This window comes from Emys orbicularis, chromosome 3 (genome assembly GCF_028017835.1).
Source record: "Emys orbicularis isolate rEmyOrb1 chromosome 3, rEmyOrb1.hap1, whole genome shotgun sequence".
NCBI classification, from domain to species: Eukaryota; Metazoa; Chordata; order Testudines; family Emydidae; genus Emys; species Emys orbicularis.
This window is the reverse complement of record NC_088685.1, coordinates 138,229,794-138,255,996: the sequence shown is the minus strand read 5'-3', so window position 1 is coordinate 138,255,996 and position 26,203 is coordinate 138,229,794. Positions and strand designations below refer to the sequence as shown.

Below are 26,203 nucleotides of genomic sequence, written 5' to 3'. Positions count from 1 at the left end.
CTTAAAATGAAAAGTCCTGACTTTTAAGTGAATATCAATAATATTTTTTAGAAATCCACGAACACTGCCTTGTGGTGCTAGAAAGCAAACCACAAGCATTGTGCTAGTGTGAGACAAAAAATAATAAATAGAGCTGGTCAGAAAAACTCTAATGAAATATTTTTTGTCAGGATTTGCTGATTCAGCCAAATCAAATCATTTCACAGAGACAGTTGGTTTCCTGCCAACCTGGTGAGCTGCAGGGGACTCCATGATCTGTGTCTCCAAGGCGTTCACCTCAGAATCAAGGCTTCATAACCTTTTACAGAGAATTTTGATTTGGGGGTGGGGTGGTATTGTAAGTGGGAATGAAACCAGCTTTGGAAATATGGAAATCCTCTACAAAACTGAATTACTTTTCTCAACCCAGAAGTATTTAAACAGTAAGTGGAACTAACCACTCCAGCTCCACTGTCTACACGGAGAAAAATGCAAAAATAAGCCAACAGTAAATAGTGAAGAACTGAGTACATTTTAAAAAATTCTTTCCATTTGAATTACCTAAACATGTTCTCTGTATCACAAAAACTAAAAAACAAAAACAAACAACCTGCTATATTAACAGTCTCTCTAGCCATCTCATCAACTGCAACTGTCTATTTGGACCCTCATCCTGCAATGACCTATGGGAAGGGTCCTTCCATGCCAACTTCAACAGATCTTTGCATATGTCCACACACATGCATCTCACTGCAGTACCAGGCCTTGAAGACTGGTGAATAAAACAATCTGTGCCTTAAAATATTTATTTATTTAACAGCACATGCTTTTGTACAGCCAATGAGCAAAAGGCAAGATACACTATGACAGACACCTGCAAAAAGCTTCTTTAAACATAAACAGGAAATAACCTTCTTGCTCTTAGCAACTGAGCTGAGAGAGAAAACCAAAACAAGCAAATTATATGGGAATGCTGAGCTATTGGGTGATGTGACTCTACTATACTAGTACTATTTTTATTTCAATCAATACTAGATTCACATATTCATCAACATGATGAAAAAAATCTTAGTACTTCCAACCCTAAAAGCTCAAATGTCACATTAATCACTCCTCTCCTCCCCACCCCCCAAAAAATGGATGGGTTTAGAATGTATGAAACTTTTTTAAAAAGTGAGGTGTTTCTTCAGTCCCCTTCATGATTTTTGACACTTTAGTGGTAATCTGCCGCCCCCTAGCAATTTTGTATGACCATTTCAGGCTGAAAATTCCACTTTACCTGCATGCAAAATGCATGCACAAAAATACAATACACCCTTGTTATAACGAAGCCCTAGGGATCCAAGCCATTTGTTTGGTATAGCCGCGGGTCTACTACAGCGAGGTGGCGGGGGGAAGACAGATCCTCTAGCCCCAGAGCCGCGGCGGGGAGACAGGGCACTCTAATCTACCCTGTTAATAACCGAAAGACTATCTTTAAATTGGTAATGGGCATTTGAGGTCAAATACAGACTCATCCAAATACTGCGCAATTCCAGTTTCCGCTCACTAGCATATTAGTTAACCAGCAGGGCGACTTGCATCATTTAAAAAGTTTGTTTAACCCGGGGCACGAGACACTGCCAGGTTCAGGCAAGCTAATGAGTCAGAGGCAGGTTTCTAAAATTCATGCGCTCGTTAAAAATGTTATGCACGATCATGAGCGGGTGCAAGAATACATGTAACTGTAGGACGGGCCAGCGCGCCCCTGTTTTCGAGGAGACGGAGAATGAGACAGGAGCCTCCCCAGGAAACACAGAGCAGCAAATAGCTAATCTGAGCCCTGGAGCACACGCGGCCCAGGCAAGCTCGCTGTGCGGACAACAGAGGCGCTGCTCTCCGGTTGCAGGAGGATTACAGCAGCAGCAGCAGCTCCCCCGCCCCCAAGTATCTTGTTAGAGAGCGACACTCAGAGCCCCCGGGGCTCGGCTCCCCGCACAGCCAAGGGCGAGGCAACCCCGAGCCCCACGCGCCGCCGCCCACCCCCCAAGCCCAGGGGACCCGCCACTGCAGCCCCGGCGCCGGGGCACGCAACACTCGACCCCTTAGTTACCCGGCCGCTCGGGGAACTTGTAGCCGGCGGGCGACATGCCGCAGCTGCAGGGCCGCCCGCTCCTCCTCCTCCGGCAGCGGCGGGGCGGGGGCGGGGCCGGGGCAGCGCGCCTCCACCTGCGCCACTCCCCGAGCCCGTGACACAGCAGCCGGGCCGGCGGCTCTCGCGGGGGCGGGGGGAAGCACGTGTGCGGCTGCTGCTGCTGTGCGGCCGGAAGAGCGTCTCTGTGAGGGATGAGCCGGTGTAACGGCACGAAACACAACCCTCCCGTTTTGCAACTGGGTGCGGTTTCTGCCACGCAAGGTGACAGTTTGGTAAACAGTTTGTTAACTTGCTACCGCCTGTCCATGGGGTTGCGAATCAGGAGGGATGGGGTATGTGGTCAAAAACAATCCCGATCTGCTTCCTGACCAGAGTGGCCCCTTTCATTGAATTTGTGAAAAGGGAGGTAGGGTTTGGGGGAACGGCAGGGCCGGCTCCAGGCACCAGGCAACCAAGCTGGTGCTTGGGGCGGCACCTGGAGGCGGGCGGCGCGGCGCTCGGGCTGCCGGGGAGAGCGGGGCCACAGCCGGGCTCGCCGCCCTCCCCCCGGCGCTCTGGCCGCCCTCCCCCCCGCGCCCTGCGCTCTGGCCGCCGGGGGGAGAGCCGAGCCCCAGCCGGGGCTCGCCGCCCTCTCGCCGCCCTGCCCCCGACGCTCTGGCCGCCGGGGGGAGAGCCGAGCCCCCGCCGGGGCTCGCCGCCCTGCCCCCGCCGGGGCTCGCCACCCTGCGCTCTGGCCGCCAGGGGGAGAGCGGAGCCCCCGCCGGGGCTCGCCGCCCCCCCCCCCGGGCTCCGCCCCCCCCCCCCCCCCGCCTGGGGCGGCAAAAAAGCCAGAGCCGGCCCTGGGGAACGGAGCATGCCCCTGAGCCCAAGGTGAGACCAGAGTGGCCACTTTCATTTTTTCCACTGGCTTCCTCCTTGCTTATTTCCAATGACTTGGCTGCTCATGCACCTGTCACTGGTCCAGGGATGGTTGCAAAACGGGAGGGATGGGGTTTGTGGTAGAAAACACTCATGGTCTGCTTCCTCTGGGGGATGGTAGCAAAACGGGAGGGATGGGGTTTGTGGTCAAAAACACTCACGGTCTGCTTCCTCTGGGGATGGTTGAAAAACGTGAGGGATGGGGTTTGTGGTCAAAAACACTCACGGTCGCTTCCTCTGGGGATGGTTGCAAAACGGGAGGGATGGGGTTTGTGGTCGAAAACACTCACGGTCTGCTTCCTCTGGGGATGGTTGAAAAACGGGAGGGATGGGGTTTGTGGTCGAAAACACTCACGGTCTGCTTCCTCTGGGGGATGGTTGCAAAACATTGCAGCTTTTTTTGTTAAAACTAAATTGGGAAGAAAGACTGCTGATTCAGAACTTGTTTAATGGTTACGTTATTGCCAAAGGGGGTAGTGGGGTGTAGGCTTGGAGGGAGGAAGGTTTCTATGATGTAGGCAATATCAGGTGTTTTATCCAAAACCAGAATATGAATGGTGCTGGTCTTCTCGGTCTTCTTATTGATAAAGGGATTGGCCTCAAATACCTGGTGGTAGGACTCTTCCATGGTGTAGTTTTCATCTTGGGTGGCCTGGTCCTAATTATATTAAAACATGTACTTTAGTCTCTGTAATTATCTGTTATAACTCTGTAGCTTTTTATGAAGGCAGGAGTAAAATAAAAGTAGCTGTGATAGTTCCACAGTTAACTAAAACTGAAAATTTACATAATTTAAATCAGACTCCTAATCTTAATTTTTGCTTAATAAATAAGTCCATAAGAAAACTCTATTGGGAAACTGCTACAGTTTACTAGGAAAGTGCACTTCTCCTATATAGATCATAAGGATCCTATCTGTCTGAATACTGGCTGCTCTTTCTTTCTTTGATATGCAGAGTGACTGATGCTTTTCAGACATCAGTTGTGGGTACAGAAGGGTTTCATTGCATCTTCTCTCTTGGCCCCAGCTACTGTTCTCCCTCTTTGTTGCATTGATAGTGGGTGGGTGTGTCTCGCCTTTTTTTTTAATCATATATGCTAGGGACAGTCTTGTCCTCTTCTCCTCTCCTGATGTCAGTGTAGATGCAGGCAGTGCAAAATGTACTACAGTCATATAGTATCTCAAATGCACAGCTGCATTTCAATGATCTGAGGTTTGAAGAACAATGTGGAACTAGCTATTCTTCTTCGAGTGATTGCTCCTGTGTATTCCCCAGTAGGTGTGCATGCTCGCCACGTGCACCGGTGCCAGAAGTTTTTCCCTTAGCAGTACCCATAGTGGGGGAGCACCGCTGCGACCCCTGGAGTGGCGCCTCTATAGCGCGCTATAAGGGGAGCTGCGCACTCCCCCCACCCTCAGTTCCTTCTTGCTGCCAGTGAAGGTAGTCGGAACTTTGTGCTCCAGCCTTGCTGTAGCCCTTCCAGTAGCCTTAGTAGTACTCATCTTCCCCTTAGTTGGATAACTTCTTTAGTTTGTTGCCTGGTGCGGGGCATGCCCCGTGCCCCAGGCTTCAAGTCGTGTGACTCCTGTCGCAGTTCTATGCCAAGAAACGACCCGCACACTCCGTGTCTTCGCTGCTTGGGCGAGACTCACGTAACCGATCGCTGTAAGATCTGTCGGTCATTCAAGCCTTGAACGAAATGTGAGAGAGATATCCTGCTCCGAGCCCTGCTGATGGAGTCTGCGTTGGCCACGGCACCGGCACGCCGATCGGACTCGGCACAGGGTGCCTCATCCTCGGTGCGGAGCGAGGCGCCCTCCACCAGTCGGCACCGCTCACCTGCTACGAAGCAAGGGAAGACTCAGCGGCGCCGACAAAAGGACAGGGCTGAGGCCGGACTCGCGCTGGGCAGCCCATGATCCCCCCCCGGGACCCAGACCTCTGACTTGTGCCGAGTGGAGTAGTCCAGTCCCGTCCACGCGTGCCTCTCCCGCAGTGAGAATGCCATCGACGCCGGAGGCTGCACAGGCCGCGCATGACATCCTTTCCTTCCCGGTGCCAGGTGCGCCACCCGAGACAGGCCCCCGGTCCTGAGGGAAGTGGCCATTGGGAGCACACCAGCCCTCCCCAGCAACAGACAGCTCGCGCTCTGAGGACCGTGCGCCCCGTTCGCCGAGGTCCTCACATAGCTCGCGTCAGTCCTCCACTCCGATCAGACTGGCTGATTCACCTGCACAGGAACCTCGAAGGTCCTCCACTCCCCATCGGGAGCGCAGGCACCGAGACAAGCGGCGTCGACGCTCCTCTTTGGATAGGAGCTACAGGAGCAGATTCCGACGCCATCGTTATGGACGCTCGGGCTCGAGTGCCCGCTCCGCTAGACACCATAGACGGAGCTCTCCTCGGGCGTTACCGGTACCGAAGCGTCGAAGCTACGATCGCCGGGACGACTATGAGAGTAGCACTTCGGTCGAGTACCACTCCTCATCATCATCGAGGTCCAGATCTCGAGGTCGGCACCGGCACGACCGTAGACGCTCCAGTCGCTCCTACGGCACCATGCGGTCAACAGCGACCTCGGCCTCGGCACCCAGCCACCTGTCCCCGAGCCACTCCAGGCCCCAAGAGCAGCCTGCACCGCTCGGCACCCAAGCCAGTCAGTGGCAAGGGGTGCCGTGGCAGGGCCAATGGTGTCAATGGGCACCGTGGCCGCAATTGCCTGCCCAGGCGAGACCCCGCTCGGTAGCCAGGGCGTCCCAGACCCATTCAGTGTCCCTCCCTTGACAGAGTCAAAAGTCGACGGGCACCGAACCGGCGGCACTGGGCCCAGACTCGGTCTTGGGAGTTGAACCAGCGGCACCTCCCGATGCCCTGGTAGCCGGACAGGCCCCCTCGCCGGCACCGGAGGAGACCATAGCGGCACCTCCGTCCGTTGTACAAGAGATCTTTAAAGCTCACCAGGAGCTCCTCAAAGGGTAGCCTCGAATCTCCAACTCTAGGCTGAGGAGATGGAGGAGCCATCGGACACCCTTTTCAATGTTCTGTCCTCCTTGGCACCAGGCCGTGTGGCCTTACCCCTTCACCAAGGTGTGGCCAACATATCGACTGCCCTGTGGCAGACCCCAGCTTCCTTGGTGCCCATCTCCAAGAAAGCAGAAAAAAAGTACTTTGTTCCGGCTAAGGGACATGAGTACCTGTACTCCCACCTGGCACCTAACTCCCTGGTGGTGGAGTCAGTCAACCATCGGGAACGCCATGGCCAGCCTGCAAGCACCCCCAAGGACAAAGACGCCGAGAGACTTGATTCTTTTGGCAGGAAAGTTTATTCTTCTGCGAGCTTTCAACTTTGGGTGGTGCTAAAATTTGCCATATTATGATGGTCTCTTCATATAGTGGTAGAAAGACATACAATATTTGTGGTGTGTTAGGGCACTGGCTCTCAACCAGGAGTGCACGTACCACTGGGGGTATGCAGAGGTCTTCCAGGGGGTACATTAAATCATCTAGATATTTGCCTAGTTTTAAAACAGGCTACAGAAAGCAGTAGCAAAGTCAGTACAAACTAAAATTTCATACAGATAGTGACTTGCTTATACTTATTTATATGCTATACACTGAAAAATAAGTACAATATTTATATTCCAATTGATTTACTTTAGAATTATATGGTAAAATGAGAAAGTAAGCAATTTTTCAATAATAGTGTGCTGTGACACTTTTGTATTTTTATGTCTGATTTTGTAAGCAAGTAGTATTTAAGTGAGGCAAAACTTGGGGGTATGCAAGACAAATCAGACTCCTGAAAGGGATACAGTAGTCTGGAAAGGTTGAGTGCCACTGTGCTGGGTGATAGAGTTTATTTCTTTACTGAGTGTGGCATGTCTGGTTGTGGCAAGGCATAGTTCAGTTAAATCATATTGCACGTATATTTTGATGCGTAGTTGAGGGACACTTGCTTTATTTCTGACACAATCTATAAAAAGTATAATGATTAAAGTTAAAAATGAACTTTAGTTTCTTCTTCGGGTATGTGTCTGTATGAATCCCACTGTAGGTGCATATGTGCCTTGTGAGTGAGGTCAGGTTTTTTTTGAACAGCATTGTCTGGGGGTGCACATGCACCCTGTATCTCCTTAGGCTCCCGCATGAGGGCATAACGGGTAGAGTGGGTGAAATTTATTTCTCCCCTTGCAGTTCCCTCTTATCAACCATGATAGTGAGACGAAACCTGGCAAATGTCTGACCCACTGCTTTCTCTGATCTTCAAAGGCCTATTCTCAACTAGTTTGCTGGGAGTGTGTGACCAGTGAGAAGGACTGTTGCAGTAACAGGGTTCCCCGGGGGATCGCAGCGAGCGGTCCCGGGGCGGAGGAGTCTGCAGCTCGACCCTGGCAGAGAGGTGGTGACCTGAAGAAGGGCTGGCACACTAGGGGTCTCCCTGGAATGGTGGAAAGCGGAGAGCACAGGCTGGCGAGTGGCCAGCAGGAGGATGTATGCTAAACGCCTTAAGAGCGACCTGGTGGAGCTGTGCAGGCAGAGGGGGCTGCGCATTGGGAGGTCCACCAAAGAACAGCTAATTGCCCAGCTGGAGGAGAGGGATCGCTTGGATGAACCGAGCCCTGTCCCTGAGGGAAGCCGCCCGGCGGATGCAGCGTGGGCCCCGGGGCCTGACATGGCTGGGAGGGGTCAGACTGCTGCCGAGGACATCCCGAGACCCTGCCTACCTATACCTAGGGGAGGGGTTGGGGAAAGCCCAGCGAATACCGAGGGCACCCTGACCCCGGTGGCCAGCAGGGGATCGTCCCAGCGGAGCTCCCTGTCCCGGGAGCGGATGCGACTGGAATGTGACAGGGAGCTGAGACTGAAAGAGCTCGAGTTAAGGCAGCAAGAACTGAAGCAGGAGCGGGAAGAGAAGGAGAAACAACGTCAGCATGAGGAGAACCAGCGTCAGCATGAGCGGGAAGAGAAGGAGAACCAACGTCAGCATGAGCGGGAAGAGAAGGAGAAACAACGTCAGCATGAGCTGGAACTGGCCAGGCTGAGGAGCAGTGGGGCCCCGGCTGCGGTGAGCGAGGGGGGACCCAAGACTGCAAAGAGCTTTGATAAGTGCTTTCTGGCCCAGCGTAAGGAGGGGGAGGACATGGATACCTTCCTGACGGCCTTTGAGAATACCTACGAGCTGCTCCAGGTTGACCCTGCAGAGAGGCTCCAGTTTCTCATTCCCTCACTGGACTCCACAGCCAGGGAGGTGTACAGCCGACTGAAAGGGGCAGAGACAGGGGACTACGAACTGTTCAAAAAGGCCCTGCTCCGCGAGTTTGGGCTGACCCCTGAGATGTACCGGAAAAGGTTCCGGAGTCAGCGTAAAACCCGTGAGGTCACATACCTACAACTAGCCAACCGGGCGCAGGGGTATGCCCGCAAGTGGACAGCTGGGGCCCAAACTATAGAGGACCTGCTTGACCTATTCGTACTGGAGCACGTGTATGAGCAGTGCCCATCCGACCTGAGGCGATGGTTGATGGACCAAAAGCCAGAGAACCCGCAGCACGCAGGCCAGTTGGCCGACGAGTTTGTGAACAGTCGGGCAGGGGATAACAGGGAGGAGTCCCAAAGGAACAGTCCCACCACAACGCAGAGCGAGAGTCACCATGGGACCTCCCAGCGGGGAAATATGGAGAACCCTCACCAAAGGGGAAGATCCAGCGTCAGGTCCATCCAACCCGCTCGAGGGGACCCACGGGACATGGGCTGCTATCACTGTGACCAGAGAGGTCACATACGGGCCCAGTGCCCCAGGCTCAGGGACAGCCTGAGCAGACCGATTCCACAGAGGGTTGAGTGGGTAGAGATCCAGCTGGGCGAGAGGCAGCATTCCCAGGGAAGGGGGGCTGGCAGAGTACCACCTGCTAAGGAGGGAGGAGAGCTCCAGGCCAGCTCCTCTGGGGGGCTGGATGCTCCAGGCTCAGGGTTTTTGGTTTATACGGTGGACGCGGGGCTGTCCCTCCAGAGACAGTACCTTGTTCCCCTGGAGGTGGATAGGAGGAAGGTCAATGGATACTGGGATACGGGCGCAGAGGTGACGCTGGCCCGGCCCGAGGTGGTGGCCCCAGATCGGGTGGTGCCCGACACCTACCTGACCCTGACAGGAGTGGGTGGGACCCCATTCAAGGTACCTGTGGGAAGGGGGCACCTGAAGTGGGGGGGCCAAGGAGGGCCCCAAGGACGTGGGGGTACATCCGTATTTGCCCACTGAGGTGTTGATGGGGGGGGACCTGGAGGACTGGCCAAGCAGCCCCCAGGGTGCCCTGGTTGTGACCTGCAGTCAGAGCCAGCGAGGGGCACAGTGCCCTGGCCTTGGGGAGGGTGCCTTGCCTGAGGCGCAGGACCCTAACCTGGTGGGGAGGGAACACCCAGGGATACGGCTCAGGGAGGCTGCGGCTTCAGAGCCAGCCGGCGAGAGAGAGCAGGTGGCCATCCCTGTCCCAGCTGCTGAGTTCCAGGCCGAGTTGCAGAAAGATCCCTCCTTGCGGAAGATAAGGGACCTGGCCGACCTCAGTGCGGTACAGACCATGGGGAGAGGTGGCCGGAAAAGGTTCCTGTGGGAGAAAGGGTTCCTGTACCGAGAATGGGCTCTCCCAGGGAAAATGGAGTCAGGGGGGATCAGGAGGCAGCTGGTGGTACCCCAGAAGTATCGCCGCCAGCTGCTGTACCGGGCCCATTACATTCCCCTCTCAGGGCACCAGGGAACCTGGCGTACCCAGCAGAGGCTGCTACGGAGCTTTTACTGGCCTGGGGTCTTTGTTACTGTCCGACAGTACTGCCGATCTTGTGACCCCTGTCAGAGGGGGAGGAAGGCCCGGGACAAGGGGAAAACGGCTTTAGGACCCTTGCCCAGCATAGAGGAGCCTTTCCAGAGGGTGGCCAAGGTTAAAAGGGGGGCTCTGAACCAAGAGAGCCCGAATCACTGACCTCCAGACTGGAGTGCTGGGAGAAGACCCCAGCCCAGTTGGAACCCCAGGGGTATTGGGGTGGGAAAAGGGCACAGGCCGCATAAACCTTCCCACAGGCGAACTATGAGTGCCATCGAGCACCCCCGACCTAAGGGGGGGCGTGAAACTGGAAGGGCCTAGTGTAATTCTCACCAAGGAATGGGAGGGATGCTGGGGCATCCACGGGAACGGGGGTAGGTTTGAACTTCCCCGAGTCACTGGCTAAAGTGACCCCGCTCAGTTCGGTCTCGAAGGGGGGAGAGATGTGATGAACTGGGACTGTTCCTACTGTGGTCTTTGAATGCTGACAGGGGAGTGTGGCTAGGATAGTCTGCATTGGGGGATGGGAGACTGACCGATGGAGAATACCTGAGCATGTAACATGAGAACCCAGGAAGGGGTTAGAGGCCAGGTGACACCTTTGCCCGGGAAACTGAACAAAGGCTGTGGGAGGGGTCGCTGAAGGGAGAGTTTTCAGGAGCTGGCTGGTGATATGGCTGGGAGGCAGACGGGGCTCTGACCTCCCAAGGGGGCTGGGGTGCCCGGGGACCCCAAGATGGACCTAACTGAGGGGGATCCTGTTGTCTGTACCTGCAAGACCTGTCTTGGACTGTGTTCCTGTTGTCTAAATAAACCTTTTGCGTTACTGGCTGGCTGAGAGTCATGGTGAATCGCAGGAAGCCGGGGGTACAGGGCCCTGAGTCCCCCACGCTCTGCGACAGCCCCCACTTTGGCCATAATGATCCACGAACTCTAGGGTTGAATATTGCAGGTCATTACACCAAGGAATCTGGGATGGATCTAATCAGAGCATGACAGTCAGCAAATGCCAATTCAGCCACCAGCCCCAAGTGTAAACAAAGTGGTTCAGTAGAACAATGCAACTTTCAGGCACAAAAGTGAAGGCTTATGAGCACAATGGACAGCGCTTGCTCATTGGCTGTCCCACCACTCTGGAACTCACTCCCAGAAAATATCAAAAAGACCACAAATTTCTCCCCCTTCAGAACAAAATACAGAACTCAATTATTTAACTTCGGTTTCCGTAAATAAACATGGAGAGGGAGAGAAACTTTATATTTTTTTAAAGTGTAAGGAACAGCAAGGTGACAAATACAGTATAAAATCTTTAGGTAGGTTTGGATGGGGCATTAAATCTCTTCTCTTGTAGGTTACCGGGCGCTCTAAGGCTAGTTCTGCTTGCTGTTTTCTTTGGACACTACAGACTTGTTCCATGGATCAAAAATTATTTTACAAATGCTATTTCCTACTGGTGCTGATGGCTTTATTCCTTGCTTATCCTGATCAGTGGAACATTCGGATGAAAGAACAAATGTTTCAGTGCTTTCAAAGCTAGGGAAGAATGTCATGCCTTTTGGAGCAGCACTCAGCTGCATGTAAAGAATTTTGTAGCTTGTGGAAGTGCCAGTTATCACCACACTGAACTGTCTTTGCATTAAAATGTCCAGTATAACTCTGTGTCTGTAAAACAGAGATTTTGTTTCCATGCCTGTGCCTAATTTGGAAGCTCACTGGTTTACAGACACACTGTTCATTCGCATACAACAGTGAACATGGGATATACTGTAATGGATCTTTTCAACAGGATTCAGCTGTACAGTCTCCTGAGCATTCATTTGGCTAGCAGTCTGGGAAATTCCATAGTATCCAAGTATTAAAATCAAATAAAGACGTGATCATTCTTAGCACTTATATAGCGCTTCTCATCTATAGGTTTCAAAGCAGTTCATCACGGTGGATAAGCATCATCTACCTTTTACAAGTGAGAAAAAAATAATGGTACAGACGGGTTAAGGTACTTGCCCAAGGCAGAGAGTAGGGAACAGAACCCAGTTCTATTCACTCCCAGCCCTGGCCTTAAGCCACTAGATCAGGGACAGGCAAACTTTTTGGCCTGAGGGCCACATCAGGTTTCTGAAATTGTATGGAGGGCCGGTTAGGGGAGGCTGTGCCACCCCAAACAGCCAGGCGTGGCCCAGCCACCGCCCCCTATCCAACCCCCCCTTCTTCTCGCCCCGACAGGCCCCCCGGGACTCCTGACCCATCCAACCCCCCCTGTTCCCTGATGACCCCGAGACCCCCCCACCCCTGACTGCCCCCTGCTGCCCTATCCAACCCCTCCTCTCCTTCCTGACTGCCCCCCTGGCACCCCTGCCCCATCCAACCACCCTTTCTCCCTGACTGCCCCCAGAACCCCTGCCCCTGACTTCCCACCGCCCTCCCCATCCAACCCCCCATTTCCTTCCTGACTGCTCCTGCCCAGGACCCCTGCCCCCATTCAACCCCGTTACCTGCCCTCTGACCACCCTGACCCCTATCCGCACCCCCACCCCCTGACCACCACCCCGAACTCCCCTGCCCTCTATTCAACCCCCCTTGCTCCCTGCCCCCTTACCGTGCTGCCCAGAGCACCAGGTCAGGCCGGCTCTGCAGCTGCGCTGCAGGGCAAGAGCTCACAGCCCCACCGCCCAGAGCATTGCGCCGGCGGCACAGTGAGCTGAGGCTGCTGGGGAGAGGGAACAGCAGGGGAGGGGCCTGGGGCTAGCCACCCGGGACAGGAGCTCAGGGGCCGGGCAGGAGGGTCCCGCGGGCCATAGTCTGCCCACCTCTGCACTAGATCATAGGTGCCCCATACCAATTAATTTGTTAGCCAGCCAAGACACTGACTCCAGCAATGTTGTGTGCATTGTTCCAACTGGGATAATGCATGGAATGTTTACTCTTTTAAGCAAATGGAGAAATCTATTTAATGCATAGAAAAATTTCTGGTTCTTTAGAGGAAACACTAGATGAATCTCAATGACTGAACCTTCATGAAGTTTTGAAAAGCAGAGTTTATTTAGTAGGCACATCATTGCTTTAGTAGCACTGGATTGTACAGTTCACAACTTCACCATTTGTGAATGTTTTGTTTGGTTACATTGCATTTTTCAGTGTCAGTTAGGATTCAAGTAAAAAAGTGATTGCTTTACTTCTCTACAGGTTGTCAAGATGGAAACATGACTCCGGTAAAACAAACTAGCATATGGTAGCAGAACTGCCATTCAACAGAAGTGAAGACAAACTATAATCTGAATTCTGTATGTGACATACAGTTAAAACTGCAACACAACCATACTCAGCTAGTTCAGATAGGATTTTGCATCTCGTGGGATGATGCAGGTTGTTCACTAAAACAAAGAACTGGCTTTCACACAGTGGAAAACAAAGAATCTATTCAAAATAGACATGACTGAGGGTTTCAAAATAATACAACTTACATGTATTAGCTTCCTTACTATTTCCTGATTGTGAAAGTTTTGCTCTCTCAGCTGCAAAGTAAAAGGCTTAAAAGTACTGCTTGTTGATTTATTACAAGGTATTACGATTATAATTATTATGAGTTTGCAGGATTATGCTTCTGATGTTACAGCTCTGTGTTAATAGAAAACAACCTTTAAAAGAAATAAAAATACAGTTTGGGATTATTTTAGTGGTTAAGTATTTTACTTGATGGGTATTTTTCTTCTCTGAAAAGTTGCATTGTTTATTTTATTAAACTCCACCTGTGGAAGCATATAAAACCATAAAATCTGTAAAGTAATATTTTTATATGAAAGAAAAAAGTATGACTTCTAACATGGAGCTCTATGAACATAGTAAAAGCAGCATATATGGGATGAAGAATTTTTGAAAATGGCAAAATATTTTGTTAGTCTTGATAGTTTCTATTTTCACAAGCTTTACTTTCTTTTATCTGAATGGGTCTCAAATTTAATATATTTTTTAAATTACTGATTCATCTTTTCTTTAAAATACACTTTAATAATATATAGGCCAGATAAACGAATACCATCCATTCAGATACCTACTAGTGCTGCACACTGAAATATATGCTAGTTATTTGCATTCCTAATATTCGACACTGAATGTACCTACTATATTAGTAAAAATCATTTTTAAATCATTTTGTCAAAGCTTTCAAGACGCAAACTGGGAAATCAGGGTTGTTGTTTTTTCCAACGCAGACCATGAGTACAGCCAATTACTGGATTACAGGTCACTTTCTCCATACAATGCTGATGAAAATGAGGTATAATCCAGAGCTCCAGGAACAGCACCTGGACCAGAGTAGGCAGGCATTCTTCTGACGCAGTACTGAGCTTGTTCAGAAGGTAGTTCTCTCCGCAGCTCCTCGGCGAGAATATAAGGCTGAAAAAAAAGTTATTTTTAAAAAACCCAGATACAGGACAGATTATTGAACCGATTTTTACTTGTGTATCTTATAGAACTAATCTTAATAAACTAGGACTTCCTGCCTAACCAAGAATATTTCTCCTGCTGAGTCATAACTCCAACCATTAGCTGGTAGGAATAATCCTCTCAGCAAATAGACAGGGTCAAAGTCTAGCCTTAGTTATACACCGTTGACTTCAATATTATAAGAAGTTTCTAGACAAACATTTTTATTATAATCATTACTGCTTTCAATTTAGAATGACATAAAAAAAAGCACCTATTTGCCACTCTGGACACCTGTGACATTATTTAAAATTTAAAACAGCAGCAAAATGTTCATATCTTACTTTCTTGGGAATTCGGTTTGATCTTCAGCACAAACTCCTATTTGAAATGTGTTTGGAATTCAAAGTCTAGTCCTTATTAGTCGAGATCACAAAATCAGTATCAGGGGCCAGACTGAGTCTGCCCCGTGGTATTGCAGTCCTGTTCTCGCCTGAGCACAGAACGGCTTGCTGGCAGCACTCTCTGGGACACAGTCACAGACTACTCCAAAAGGGAGTGAGTTATGAAACACTTTTCTTCCCTATCGCACGTTCCTCAACTCCTACTCTTGCATTGCCCTGGCCAGCAGAGCTGGCTGTGGAGAGGAGAATATGCTCCACATTCCTTGGGAGATGTGCAGCAATTTCATTCCCTGTATGTGCCCAGTGGCTGAAGGAAGGATAGTGCTTCCCAGAACTCTCCTGGGGGAGGCAGCTCCATATCACCCCATGGTATTTTGCTCAGCCAAAATTCTCATCTCAGCCACACCCAGGCAATGCCATGGAAGTCAGAAAAGGGTTTATGAAGAGGATTTTACCCCCCTTAAATCAATACTGTTCCATGGATATGCATGAGCAGAGCACGACCACTGTATATGCAGCTGTGTCAGCTGAGCAAAAACTATTCAGTGCATCTTATCTTATCAGAGAATCATAGAAGTGTAGGACTAGAAGGGACCTCAATGGGTCATCTAGTCCAGTCCCCTGCACTCAAGACAGGACTATATAATAACTAGACCATCCCTGACAGGTGTATGTCTAACATGTTCTTAAAAATCTCCAATGATGGAGATTCCACAACCTCCCTAGGCAATTTATTCCAGTGCTTAACAACCCTGACCATTCAGAAGTTTTTCCTAATGTCCAACCTAAACCTTCCTGGCTGCAATTTATGACCATTGCTTCTTGTCCTATCCTCAGGAGTTAACAAGAACAATTTTTATCCCTCCTCCTTGTAACAACCTTTTATGTACTTGAAAACTGTTATCATGTCCCCTCTCAGTCTTCTCTTTTCCAGACTAAACAAACCCAATTTTTTCAATCTTTCCTCATAGGTCATGTTTCCTAGACCTTTAATCATTTTTGTTGCCCTTCTTTGGACTTTCTCCAATTTGTCCACATCTTTCCTGAAATGTGGCACCCAGAACTGGACACAATACTCCACTTGAGGCCTTATCAGTGTGAAGTAGAGCAGAAGAATTACTTCTTGTGTCTTCCTTACAACACTCCTGCTAATACATCCCTGAATGATGTTCACTTTATTGCAACAGTGTTACACTACTGACCACATTTAGCTTGTGATCCACTGTGACCCCCATCCCTTTCCACAGTAATCTTCCCATTTTGTATGTGTGCAATTGATTGTTCCTTCCTACGTGGAGTACTTTGCATTTGTCCTTATTGAATTTCATCCTATTTCCTTAAGACCATTTCTCCAGATCATTTTGAATTTTAATCCTATCCTCCAAAGCACTTGCAACCCCTCCCAGCTTGGTATCATCCGCAAACTTTATAAGTGTACTCTCTGTGCCATTATCTACATGTTATGTTAGTTCTTTGTGATGTGAAGGAATAAGGACCCAGCTTTGAATTCCACTCACATTCCTGTTAGAAGCTTGGGTCGAAGTACAAACCAGTACCACAAGAATGAATGGTGAGCGCTTTAGTCTTCTTAATGAAAAACAGACCCTAGATATACTAGACATTTTGTGTAAGACTTTAATCAAAGGAAGGTTAAACAACACTGCTATTGAAATACAGGGAATTCCTTACAGCTAGGAACAAAAGGACTGACCTTATCTGAAGCTAGGATTCTGAAAGAAGCTATGACTTGCTCAGCTGTGTCTGTGTCCGCAGTCTCTCTGGTCATGAAGTCAATGAAGGACTGGAAAGAGACGGTTCCCTGCCCATTGGGATCAACCAGGGACATAATTCGGGCAAACTCTGCCTCACCCTTTGACGAAATTCAAAAAGAAAAAGACAGTAACTGTAAAACCAAACTTCAACATAATGTATCTCTATGACACACTACTAGAGGCTCTGGGTAAAAATTATAAAAATACTTAAGTGACTCAGAAGCCTAAGTCTCATTTTCAAAATTTACTTAGGAGCCTAAATGTGACTGAAAGTCAATAGGACTTAGGAGCAAAAGTTCCTACATCACTCTTGAAAATGGGATTTAGGCACTTTTGAAAAAGTCCTAAAAGCATGGTATGTGCCCTTCAATTAACTTTCTGCTTCCTGAAATATTTTCTACACTAAATCTAAATTATTTTTAATAGATCATTAATTTCCATCTTTTTTAAAAATAGTGACATGATATAGTTTTGACTTAATCCTTTATTTAAAAAATCTTCTCTCTGTTTTTGCACTCTATCAAGCTCCTCTCCTACTAGCGGCTCAGTCCTGAAAAGAGCTGAGCACTCTCGCCTCAGTCCAGCAAAGCACTTAATCAGCATATGCTGAACTTAAGTTACACTGAGTCCTTGGCCTTGACCAGGGTAAGTGAAGCTGCATGGGTATATGATACACATTCATACACCAGCGTCTCCCTTGTTACAAATGGAGTGAAAGGTTTGTTTATCTTTTCCATTTCTCTTCCTTTGTACAGTATAACTAGTCTCCAGAGGTTTCACTTTCTCTTTATAATTAGTATCACTTTCTGCACTACCATAACAAGGCTGTTGCACTTGGGACAACATTGAAGAGGAATGGTTAAACATATTCAAAAGTAATGAAAACATTTTGATTCTTATTAAATTTGAAAAGTGCCCCCTCACACATTTTTTCAAACAGAATCTAAATTTGGGGCCTAAACTGAGCTGTTACTTTAATGCAAAGCGTTCAATTCATGTTCAATTCTGCTCAGTGTCATACTGGTTTCTCTATTCTATTCAAAGATATGTTAAATTCACATGTTCAAAGAATAAATTGATACTATCATCTCTTCTAAATCTGATCTTGCTCCCATTGAAGTATATGAATAAAAATTAACTCTGCACAGATGGACCCTTGCATCAGTGTGGTACGACAATGACATTAAAGAGGCTTTGACCCACACAGAGCAGCTTGCAGGATTGGGGCCTTTCTTAGCAATTAACATACACTTCGTTATTATGGTATCTACATTTGGCAGAAACAATTATTAAAATAATCTCCCTAATACATGGCAACAATTAAATTTATTCCTAAGATTTTTTTCCAGTAACAAGGGAATGAAAAATGTAGAGATCTTAAATAAATAAATCTCAACCCTGCAGTTTGCTTTCAAGAATTAGGAGTATTAAAAAGCCTCAGAATAATTCTCTCTCATGCAGACAAAAAGCTAATTTATATATCTATAAACTGAAAGGACTTAATTGTATATTTATTTGGTACAATGTAAATTTCATGGAATATACTTCATAAATCAAAGCTAAATGCATCAAACCATAAAATAGGTGTCTTCAGGGGGTATATTTTTACTTTTAATGTTTTTTACCTTTTTAAAGTATAGAAAAAAATTGGAATTGATAGGCAAAGTGTAAATATTATTGTTTGTAGTATGTGCAAACTATAGTAACCTTTAATGCTGACGGGGTTAGCATTATTACCGATATGCAAAACCAATTTCATTGTATCTTAAAATTCATACCAAATCATAACCCATTGAAATTAAGCAAGCTCTGAAATCATCATGGTCCATCAGCCCATTCTTCTTCTATTGATCCCAAGTAGCATCAGGAATATATGAGGGAAGGTTTGAGATATCAAAGACAGGCAGGAGACCATCACCATTTCCATACAGATGACAAATGTGCATCATCAGAAGATTGGATCCATGGAACGAGAGGATGTTCATTGGAGGTATTGCCAAAGCAGGTCATGAGGAGCACCATCAATTTAAAGGAGGAAGAAGTAGCTAACACATAACGCACATGAAACAGACACACCACAGAGAATGATACCAAAAAAGGGTGGGTTGAGTACAACATATGAACAGACAGTGCACAACCAGAAAGGAGAGAGAGGCAAGGAGAAAAGTTTGTCACTGAACTAGCCAAAGTCAGGAAAGGCAGGCTGGTTCATTGTGATATACCATACTTTTTAGGTTTCAGTATTGGAAGGTTTATTAGAAACTATAATACTTTTTAGTGACTAGCAGTCTAGAAATGTTTGCATTTTGAAAATACTGTACTCCAGAGCCAAGGCACACTGAGCTGTGTGCTGCCACATGGGAAGTGAATTCAAGAATTCTCTCTCCTCTGATCTCTAGCTAATGGGACTCTGAGTACAACAGAGATATTAACCAGTGGGGTCGATGGAGGAAAAGTGTACTGTTTTGTATCCAACAGAAGTTGGTCAATGGCAGATCTCTTATTAAAGGAGGATGCCCATATTCTCAGCAGCAGGGTGAGTGGTTCATTCATGGCTAATTGCACAGAGTGGACCTTAAAATGGGGTAGTGGTAGAAGAGATGGGCAAAGGTCTAATGTGTACTAAGAACACCCAAATAGCCAGTGAGGAACCCTGGTGTCATGGGTCCTCCTTGAGGGAGAGGGAGGGCTCCTGCTTGGAAGTATGAGCAGGAGACAATGGGCAACATGAGTGTGTGATGGAAAAGGCAGCAGTGACCCACTGTGGCTCATTAGAATCCAAGTAGACTTCCTTGGCTCACACAAAAGCAGCAAAATGCAAACATTTTTAAAATCAGCTACATTTGAGTTTAAACCCAGGTCTCTTTAGGCTAGTATTATACCAGTCTATTTGAAAATAGTAATATGTTAGTTTTCTCTACCTGCAGGTCATTTCCAACCTGTCCTAGACTGATGAGGCAGGCTTTAAATGCATCAGGCTGTAGATCGCCAGATTCATCCTAGTATCACATCATGCATGCAGAATGTGCAAGGAGGAGGGAAAAGTCATAAAGTGGGTTAGTTGGTTAGTAAAGAACACTGCAAAGTCATATCAATAATGAGTTGTTAAGATGGAATCTAACTAATAAAATAAGGAAGATTCATTTTCATTGTTTACTTTTTTCAGGAGATCTTAGCTGTTGATATTATGTGGCTTGATCCATAGCTTATTGAAGTCAATTGAAAGGCTCCCATTTGACTTTAATGAGCTTTGGATCAGACCCACTGTGTGCTTGTTTATTGGTGTATTATTTTGAATGATTTGATAGCCTCATTGGTTTCATGAGTTTGGGGATTTGTTTGGTTTTTTTTTTTTTTTACTCCAACTACAGTGTTGAAATGTTGCTTTTATACAAATACCATTATTTTTATTTTTTCTGCATTTTCTCCGAAGAGGGATTTTTGGTTCTGTATTCTACCATTTTCATCCTTCATTTTCTGTCGCCATACAATTTGTGAGAGATAGTCAATGGATAACTTGACCTGGACAAAACTATTTTTCCCACTGGATTAGGGTTGCTTCTTCTCCCTTGATCTGATAATATTTTTAAAAATTTGAGTAAGCATATCTTAGATAAAAGAGAAAAGAATTATATACTCATTAATTCATGGCCTAGATCAAAAAGAAAACCCTGATCAATGACATAACTTGTTTTAAACATTTGTCTTATGACCCATTAAGATGAGGATCTTCTCTGAAAATTTATTATAAAAGTAGAATCCTGGGATCCCACGTTTATTGTCTCCCAGTGACGCCAGATCAAATTTGCTCATTTTTTTCCAAGTACATTTTGTTTCTTTAATTACCAACCCAGCAAACTCACCCAGCATTCTCAAAACCAGACTGTTTTCTTTCCTTCCTGTTCACACCTCACCCATAACCCTGACCCAGCTGAGGCATATTATAGATTTAGTTAAGGGGCATGCAATTAAGGTCTCTCCCTAAAATCTGTAAATTGTTTCCCCTGCTGGTCTGACAAAGCCAGAGTTTGTACAATTTTAGATCACAGTTCAAGATCCAACTTTTTTCTGTGGCTTTTACACGAGAGAAAGGATCTCGGTCAGCTGATGAGTAGTTTAAAAGGCGGGAGCCAAGCCTTTTTTTTTTTCTGACTCTTGTATAGTTATGTGTTTTGTTAATCATACATGCTATTAAGAGATGTACTGGGTGCATTTTATAAATTAAATAAATAAATTGGTGCCATAATCAGTTCCTGACCACCAACATTTTAAAGAGATAAGTAGGCAATTATGTTGGCTCTCTCTGCTGTCAACCTCCCACAGCTCCACTGTGTGAAGGTGAGAAGGAGCAGTACAATGCCGATAACCAGAGATAAAGCAGAATGAAAATTTCAAGGGGGGGTTGTTGAAACTAGTAATTACCAGCAAATCCTTCCCTTAATTTCAGTCAGATTTTATGGGCTAGTATTTGCTGGACAGAATCATATTTCAAACAATTCACAGAGCATTTCTCTTAGCACGTCAATCAGTGCTGGCTCATAACTCTCCAGACTCACCCCCGGTCAGCTCCAGGGCCAAGTTACACCAGGGGAGCTGAGCTCATTTATTTATAAGGGCACAAATCACAGTGTTCCTTAAATCAAAACAATATGAAAATAGGAACCAACGGCCAAATCCTGTCCCTCTCTCTACAAGCATAAAGGATCTGGCCAGTGGAGGAACTAGGCCATTCAACCACACATGGTTTGGTGGGGGACAAAATTTGTGCAGGCACTCCTGCATGGTGTACAACCCAGCTGTTGCTGTGCAGCAGCTGTGTGGGGGCAGATTGAGGGAGGGGAAGTGTGAGGCTAGTGGATTCACTGCTACATGTATCTATCAATCATTCCTTCTGCAGAGGACAGGGAGAAGGTTGTACAATAGCTAGTATCCACTTCATCAGCTGGGTGGGATTCCCCAGTGTATGGCCCAGTTGCTTGTGCTATGTACTGGGGCAGGATCCGAGGCTTAGTTAATTTTGTAATATGCATCAGTCCTGGTCCAGGAAAGACATATCTGCCTCTGCCATAGACCAAAGCCACATAACTGCATGGGATATGAAGATACTTTACAATTAAGTCATAGATTTCTATATATTGCCGTCTTCATTTTAAAATAAAGTGCAAGGGGTTATTCACAGAGAAATAGTTCTTTGCATTATTTATATTTTTGTTATGGGACAACATTAAATATTTAATTATGTTTTTAAAAGGATATAAAATAACTTTTCCTGTTCATCCTGTTTAGCCAACCCAGAAAAACACACTGACGTTCCCCATCTAGTTTCACTACTAGCCCCCTGAAACTTGTCCTTTTCCCTCTGTAATTTATACACAGCTTTACACAAATACAAACTTCCAAGCCACAGTAATGCATTCTCAAATGTGTTCTTTGGTATCCTGAATGTTAATTTATCTACATAAGCTTGTTGATGTGAATCCTTTTATAGGGAGCTGTTGTTTTTACTGTTAGATAAACCTATACAATCATATCTTTCTACTGTTTTGCATGCAGAGCTCCCATTTGAAATCAATGGTTTCACAAAAATCGAAAGTAGAATATGGCCCACATTTACTGACTAACACGGAACACAGCCAATTCAATGTTTATGATATTGCAGGTGTAGCTGCAGTAGATATTTTATCATATGCTTTGCAATTAGGGTTTATTAAAACATATTGAATCTGAAAACCATAAAGGGATTGAGAAGCACTGATTGCCAACATACACATTTCACCTGTGCATGATAAATCAATTAGACACCATTTGGAGCATCCAAAAAAATCTTGTTATATTTCAAATAAATTGTACCCCATATCTCCTTTATGTCTTTCTATTGCAGTACAAGGAATATAACAGTTTGGCAGCAGATTCCTATTTATACTTGGAGCTTGATTGTGCCTTTAGTCACAGCCCTGAGCAAGGAGTGGTGTGCCTTCTCGGGTGCCCCAGGAGGTACCATGCCACAACAACAACTGTCTGAGACAGTAAATTATGACCTCTCCTGTAGGAAGGGGGAAGCAGGGAGGGAATTAGAAATAAATAAATTTATTTTAATTTATTTATTTCTAATTCCCTCCCTGCTTCCCCCTTGCTACAGGAGAGGTCATAATTTACCATTGGCCTATAGCTAAGGCAATTTATGACACCTGTATGGTTCAGCTGTGCTGGTTGATGCACTGGGGATGGATGGAAACTCTCTCTGCCCCTTTGCTTCAAGTGCATGCGGCACACCTTACTCCTGCACACCCAGACCCAAAGCTCACTATTTCAGGCAGACGTCTAAAGCGGTAACTCACTCCTCCTAACTCCCCTGTGTGGGTCTGTAGTCCAAGCCAAAATCTAGTCCTTTGCATTTTAAATAGTATGCAGTTTCTCTTTCCAATAGTCAAGACATACAGAGGCCACTTAAAATAATATGGGCCTGATCCTCATGCCCTTCCTCAAACAGATCAAGACTGGAGACTCAGGCCCTCTAATAGTAATGGAGTTTGAATGGTAAGATAATTATGATTTTGAATATTTGCCCTTTTTTTTTCTCCTGGAGAGGAAAAAAGGAGTTCCCCTCTCAAATTTATATCTCATTGAAGCCGTTCTTGGCAGTCATCTATAAACTGTTTAGTTTCATGCAGATCTAAACGAACTATTAAAAGTGGAGCTTTTAGTGATTCTGCACATTGATACTCTATAATATTCACGCACATGTGCACAGTTCCAAACATTAAGATCTGATTTAAACTGGAAAAGTGCCAGGAAACTTAGAGCTCAGGCATCCATAACTGACCCTGTTGTGTTAAAATAGTTAAAGTCTACTTGTCAGGAATGGTTTTCAGTTTCTGGATTCTTGCTGATTGTTTGTCACTGAACTGGTCTCTTTAATTCTATTTATTTTTCTAAATACCTCATCCATTCAGTACCACGGTTAGCAACAATAGTCTATTAGTTATAAAGCTAACAACAAATCTATACTGTAACTCTTTCTTAACGGGAAGGAAAATACTGGCAGAACCTGTTTCAAATATGCACGTGTTTTAAAGATTTAGAAGCAAATATATTCATTTAGCTAAAGAAAATATGTCAGCAAACCTCAGAACATAATGTTTATTTTAAAGATCTCTATACCCATTTCTGCTCTCTGCCTCACAGGGGGGAATATGATGCCTTTGATGTTACAGAACTACATTTGGATGATCCAATTTCATTCACCCCAATTCCAGATTTCATAGCAGAGTCCAAATCTGCCTTATCGCTGTAAACAGCCAGTTTAGAGGATTGATAATTGTGTGTACTTGAAGAAACTCTGAAGCAGAGTGGATACATTTTACTCTCTGACATTGAATGTTTAAGTTTGGTAGGATGAAGGGAAGGCATAAAATTGAAAAAGAAGCTTCAGTCTCTCACATGTGTTTGTTCAATGAAAAAGGTTTGCTTCCTTCTAGTCTGTGTAGATTGAGTCACATTTGCCCACTATTTTATACCTTAATAAGGGCTGGTCTACACTAACATTTAATTCACACCAAGCTGAGGTGTGAATCTAGCCTGAACTAGCCTACTGCGCACTAACTGTCTTTGTGGACCCTGCTACTGCGCATTAACAATTCTTTAGTGTGCTTTGAAACAGCTTCCCTTTTAGCACTATTTGTTGCACACAGGAAGCCTGACTTAGTAGCTGAGTTTTCAAATTTTGCCTCCTTTTCTTAAATTTGTACACTGGAGAATGTTAACTACTCTCTAGGCCTTCGGCCTTACCCTCTTTCTTAGGGTCATATGCTCCCCACCCTGACTAAAGTTGTGTGGAAGCACCACCTCTCTCCTACACCCTGTTGTATAGGCTTTTCTACACTGCAGCTCTGCTATATTGTTTCCTCTGGGACCTGGGGGTGTCTCTGCCAGTTCATAGAAATACTGCAGATCCCTGAGAACAGAGCCAGCTGCCATAGATCTTAACTTGTGCATATCTAGGCCTTCTGCAGCACCAGAAGCATGACAGTCCATTCTGCTGGGCTGCCACTGCCTGGCAACAATACCCCCTCCATGGAAAGTTAAAGCCACAGAGCAGACATTCCTGCTCTGAAGGATTGAATAAAAGTTACGGAAGTGCTGGAAATGGCTACACAGTGTGAGCTGTACTATGGCATAGCCACCTTTATCCCTTACGTGCCATACCTCTTCCAAACCTTCTCCACGCTGCGTGAGGGGAGCATATGCTCTTTAAGGAGCTGTCAAATCTTTACACAAAGTTCCTGCTTCCCCATAATGGATTTTTCTGAATTGTAGGTTGTAATTTTTTTGTGGGCCTGATGCTCTGTCTGCTTTTAATAGCTCTAATTGCTCAGTTATCTGCTCCAGTGCATTGGGAAAGCCTTTCAGCATATTACTTCTTTCTCACCCTGGGAAAAGCATCTCTGTCTCTATGATATTGTCTTCTCCTTCCTTAGTGAATACAAAGAGAAATTATACTACACTACAATTACATTTAGGGTCTCAATAAAATGAAGTACATCTGTCACTGACTCCTGTGGATCTATCCTCTCCTTGCTTCTATTGTAGATATATGAAAATTCTACTTTTTGTCTGAAGTGCCAGATACCAAATGTTGACTATCAGGATCCAATATACACCAAGTACAAATCTAGATGCATGTAGCCACTTTGGAGTTGGGGAGCTAAGAAACGGAATATCAGGATGGAGATGAAAGGGAGGAGCTAGCATTGGGCATGGGGTGGACAGAGTCAGGCTGGGAGTCAGTGAAGCTCTCTGGAACCCAGGATAGTTTTCAGGGAATCCAGGTGGTAAGACGGAGAAGGTGAGGAATTCGTACAGAAAGAAGCCGGGGAAGGAGGAGGAGGAAGGAGCAGGCTGGTGCTATATTACAGCAGCCATTTTCAGTATTTAAGATTTGCACTGGATTTTGAAGACAGATTTGTATGAGCATCTACCCAGCAAAATTGTGTGTGAATATAGTTTTCCAACTGGGAATGTCACTCACATCCCTATTCTTATGTATGAAAATAACTCTGTTTGCATAAAATTGTTTTGTTTTGTTACTGCATCCATACCTGTCTCTTTATTTACCTTTTACACATGCATTTTGATTACTTCTTTCATTTCTTTGATTGCACTGAGAATCACCAGTAGAGCGTGTTACATTCATCCATAAGGATATTTTCTTTCCTACTTTATTCATTTCTAACTAAGGAACTGAAACACACAATCCCTGTGCATAGAAAGGATTTTCTTTGAAAATGATCGCTGCCCCTACTGAGTTGCTTCCCTGAACAGAATATTTCTAGGGGGAAAAGTTATTGATTTTTTCCTTTTTTTCTTTTTGTTATAATGCAGGAGAAATCAAGCCTTACTATGCGACAGCAACTACTGTTGAGAGTGTGTAACGGGTCACTGCTTTACAGTAAGGGACCACATCACTTTGTAGCATACACAAAAATATCCAGTCAGTCTCCTGCATTATTTTAACAGGTTGTTACAAGCACTCAATTAGCTGTCATTCTCTCTGAATTTTAATTCCACAGCAAAATTGAAGAGCAGAAATTAATCTTTAAATCATCTGCATAATAAATGCTATAGTTTAAAAGAATATGCCTCCTCTTTTTATTTTAGCTTTTTTACTTCAAAAAAATTATCCATTTTTTAGTGCATCCTATTTTTTTTTTTAAAGAGACACTGGTATTTGGAATGCAAAGAAACAATGTTATACTGACTT

At 46.0% G+C, this 26,203-nt stretch overlaps 2 protein-coding genes across 16 annotated transcripts in view; both read right to left on the bottom strand.

Annotated features, from left to right (window-relative positions):
• The window catches only part of MTR (5-methyltetrahydrofolate-homocysteine methyltransferase), an 83,550-nt gene extending 81,442 nt beyond the window's left edge, over nt 1–2,108 (bottom strand). The window contains exon 1 of the mRNA XM_065400849.1: nt 2,072–2,108. Coding sequence (XP_065256921.1) covers nt 2,072–2,108 — 37 coding nt within the window. The remainder of the gene's footprint in view (nt 1–2,071) is intronic.
• Nucleotides 2,109–14,078: 11,970 nt separating this feature from the next.
• ACTN2 (actinin alpha 2) overlaps nt 14,079–26,203 on the bottom strand; it is an 86,451-nt gene continuing 74,326 nt past the window's right edge. For 6 of the 15 annotated variants that reach the window (XM_065401258.1, XM_065401253.1, XM_065401254.1 and 3 more), the window contains 3 exons: nt 19,365–19,442; nt 16,383–16,541; nt 14,079–14,237 (listed from right to left, as the gene is read on the bottom strand). In XM_065401258.1, coding sequence (XP_065257330.1) covers nt 14,079–14,237; nt 16,383–16,541; nt 19,365–19,442 — 396 coding nt within the window. Of the gene's footprint in view, nt 14,238–16,382; nt 16,542–18,221; nt 18,288–19,364; nt 19,443–26,203 lie in introns of all 15 variants that reach the window. The other 9 variants (XM_065401263.1, XM_065401251.1, XM_065401252.1 and 6 more) reach the window with 3 other exon arrangements.